The 3572-nt window shown below is 39.3% G+C and overlaps 1 protein-coding gene across 2 annotated transcripts in view; it reads left to right on the forward strand.

The window, feature by feature from the left end:
• Positions 1-3572, forward strand: part of fras1 (Fraser extracellular matrix complex subunit 1) — a 242061-nt gene that overhangs the window by 148198 nt on the left and 90291 nt on the right. For both annotated transcript variants that reach the window (XM_032515432.1, XM_032515434.1), the window contains exon 20: positions 2052-2207. In XM_032515432.1, the coding sequence (XP_032371323.1) occupies positions 2052-2207 (156 nt within the window). The remainder of the gene's footprint in view (positions 1-2051; positions 2208-3572) is intronic.

Consider the following 3572-nt stretch of genomic DNA (forward strand, 5'->3'; position numbering starts at 1 on the left):
GCCATTTCTAGCCACTGGGGGACCATAGGCAGGCTGGGGGAACTCATATTAATTTTAATAAACCTCATAAAGTGAAATTGTCACGCCATGGGACCTTTAAGTCCCAAATTTTATCACGTACTGTAGTTCAACTGAACTGACCAAAATAAACCAAAAGGAAATGTGTAGAGCCAAACAAGAAGAGTTTAAAACTGAAGACTTGAGGGTTGACGTAAACAGGGTTTTAGCCCTCAGGCCCAGAGTCAGCATCTTCTTTTAAACACTTCTAAACCTGCTTATTTTTTATATAGAAAATGAAAGAAGGAAAAAGTACTAGTCTGAAGAAAGTATAGTTTATGAATAAGTATTTTTAACCAAGCTATGGAAACAGGGCATTACATATTCATCCCATAAACACTTAGTTTCCTATTCAGGTTGCTCGAGGTGCTGTTCTTGCATTAATTCCCTTGCATTGTAAATATAATTGCTTTTTAATCGATTTTAAAATGTCTTTTTTCCTCACGTTTCCTTTAAAGCATGTCTAAACTCTTTTAAAAAGTCTACAGTTGCACAACTCTTCCTAGTCTTCCACTTACTTTTAAAGCGTTAATCCACTGACATACTAGTTTTGACCCACTAGAGTGCTCAGTTATCAAACAATAAAAACCTAGAGAAAAGATTACCTGTCACATTTTCGGACTAAATAGAGATCTTGTTGTCACACGGTTTGATATTTGTCTGCTTTCACCTTGTAATCACTCCAAACTTTTCTCATTTACGTTAATCCTTCATAAAGAAAGAGAAGTACTTTCATGGCCTTACCATTTCTTTTTAACACCCGTACATGGCCAGCCTCTTTATCTTTTCCCCTCACCTGGCCGACACGCAACTCTTCACCTGCACAGCCCCCGTTCTGCTTTTCTCTGTAGATGGTTATCTCGGCACTGAGGGATAACTTTAAGGTCCGCCCCACTGTGCCAGCCAGACACAACCGAGACACCATCAGATAAAACACCATGAGGTGTTCTTCATTGTTCTGCTAATCTTGGCTCCATGTGGGCTACCCTGCTGTGCTTAGTTATGTGGGTATATAATGTACAGGTTTGTGGATAGCTGGATGGCATGTAGACAGGAGATCTACATTTGAGAGTTAATAGAGGAGAGAGACAGATTTCTTTTTCTGAATTTATTTCTGACAAAAGATTTTTACTTAGGTTTAATTAGTGCATTTTAACACCCGATTCCAGATTCATTTTAGAGACATCCTCCTTGAAATCTTACTTTTATAAATGCTTCCTTTATGCATTTATTCTTTAGTTCTCTTGCTTATGTCTTCATTGGTTGCTTTTGTATTTCAAGAAGGCTCCCACAGGATTCGAATCCCTTTTAAAAGTTAACAGATTTTAGAAGAGGGAAATATAGTGAAAATAGATTAAAATAAAAGTATTTCTAAAGAAAGGGATGGCCTTGGAATCCTGGTTTGTTATTCAAATATTACAAGCGCATGCATAAACATTAATTAGCTCTCTGTCCTCAGTTCAACACTATACATCCTATCAAATCATGATGATGAAGATCAAACTTTTTACTGAAGAAATTTTAGTATTGAGTTGAAAGTGATTGTATTCATTTTGTTTTTACTTTAGCAACACAAAAAACGAGTCTTTTATCTTGATTTAAACTGATGACCAATGACAAAATCTTTTTGCAATACATGTGATAAATCATAAAACCCTGTTTAAAATTCAGTGTTTATCATTTTAAAAGCCCCAAATAATTTAATCACATTTAATATTGTTGTAAATCTTATGTAAATATTTTTTTTTTAGCATGTCAGGTTTATTATGTGACTACATCATGTGTTCCCTCTGAATGAACAACCCAGAAAATTAAACACAAACGGCACTTTTTCAAGCACTTCATTTTGGTGACAGGACAAATATACAGCAGTGTTAGCAGCCAACTGACTTTGTATGATTTTGATGGTGGCTTGATGTATATTTGTGTCCAGTATGATAATGTACATGTACAAGAAATACATGTCCTCCTTGCTGTGTGTGTCTTTCCTGCAGAGTGCAGCTCAGACTGTCAACGCTGCACGGCAGACCTCCAGACGGGCATCGGCAGTGTTTGTTTGTGGTGTAAAGTGCCAAGAACCTGGCTGCTGGGCGATCATTGCGTCTCCCACTGTCCCCGGGGCTTCTACGGCTGGCACGGAGCCTGCATCAGTAAGGACTTTTACTCCTCTGTCTGATACCAGTATGTTACAAGGTCAGAGGTCAGCCAATAGCTGCACCTATATGGAAAAGCTGTAAGAAAAATACCACCAATGGTTTTATATTTTATTCATTAGATGTAAGATTTTTAAAATATGGTCGTTTGGGCAGTGGTTGTCCGTGTGTGATGAAAAAGGCACCCTTTGGTGTGTGTGTGTGTGTGTGTGTAGAACATACTGGGGAGATCAGTATTTAGACGGGGTTTAGCGAGTAGTATGTAAGGGGGAAATAGGGAGGTTGGTCGGGGTCAGCGGATGGTTCAAAGACAGGACTTATACCCAGGAGAGTGGGGTTTATGTCCCTAAAGGACACCTGTAGTGTGAGCTACCACAAAGGTGGTTTTGAGTTCTTTGCCTGTTGTTGCCTGTCTGTCTGTGGTTAGATTTTGTGACCACGATAGTGTCCCAAATGTGCAAGATACAGTCCTGAATCTTTACAAGTGTGTAATTGTAATAAAAATGAAGGCAGAGTTAAAACATGGTGTTGCCTGAGAAAGGGCACTGAAAGTAGAGTGGTAGGAAGTGGAGAAGAAGCCCTTGTCCCCCTCCACACTTAATGCACCTTGTCCGATTTGGCGTTGGCGCTCCTGTGATCTCATGGCAAAATGGTCTCTTTAGTTGTTTTTTTTTTGCAGTGTAATCAATTCAGTGCACATCCCTTCAGGCTTTAGAAGTACACGAGAAAACTACTCAGAGATACACTCCCTGATTCAGCTATAATGCCCAAAAGAACACCAAATCCACAAAAGTCCACCCAGCTCACTGTTGATGCGTTCACGCTCATCTGCAAACCGTGTAGATATTGAAAACAAAGACTGGACAGATATTTGGGGATTTGGAGGAGTTACTGTGTTTGAGAAAACCTGTATTATTGTTGAAACAGTTACTCTGTACTAGAAGTGATAGAAGGTTTCATGTTGGTTAAGTATTGCCATCATCACCCCCATTCGTCAGTATTATTACCATCTTCATCATTATCCTTATTCTCATCACTCCCGTCAGTACCATCTTCATTAGTATCATCCTCATCATTATATTATCCTCATTCTGCTCATCCTCAACATCCTCATTGTCTTCATCATCATAATTCCCCTGACTATCCTCATCCCCTTTGTCCTCACTATTTACATTATAATCATCATTTTCGTGATCATCGTCTTCATCCTCATCATCATTATTATCATCACGCTTCTTCTGAGCAGCTCAGTAGCCATAGCCGCTGCCTCCACACAAAGCTGCTGTGAATGCACACAGATTTAAATGCTGAGTGTGAACAGGAAGCTTCAGGCACACACACACACACACACACACACACACA

The sequence above is a fragment of the Etheostoma spectabile genome, chromosome 5 (assembly GCF_008692095.1).
Source record: "Etheostoma spectabile isolate EspeVRDwgs_2016 chromosome 5, UIUC_Espe_1.0, whole genome shotgun sequence".
Taxonomy (NCBI): domain Eukaryota; kingdom Metazoa; phylum Chordata; class Actinopteri; order Perciformes; family Percidae; genus Etheostoma; species Etheostoma spectabile.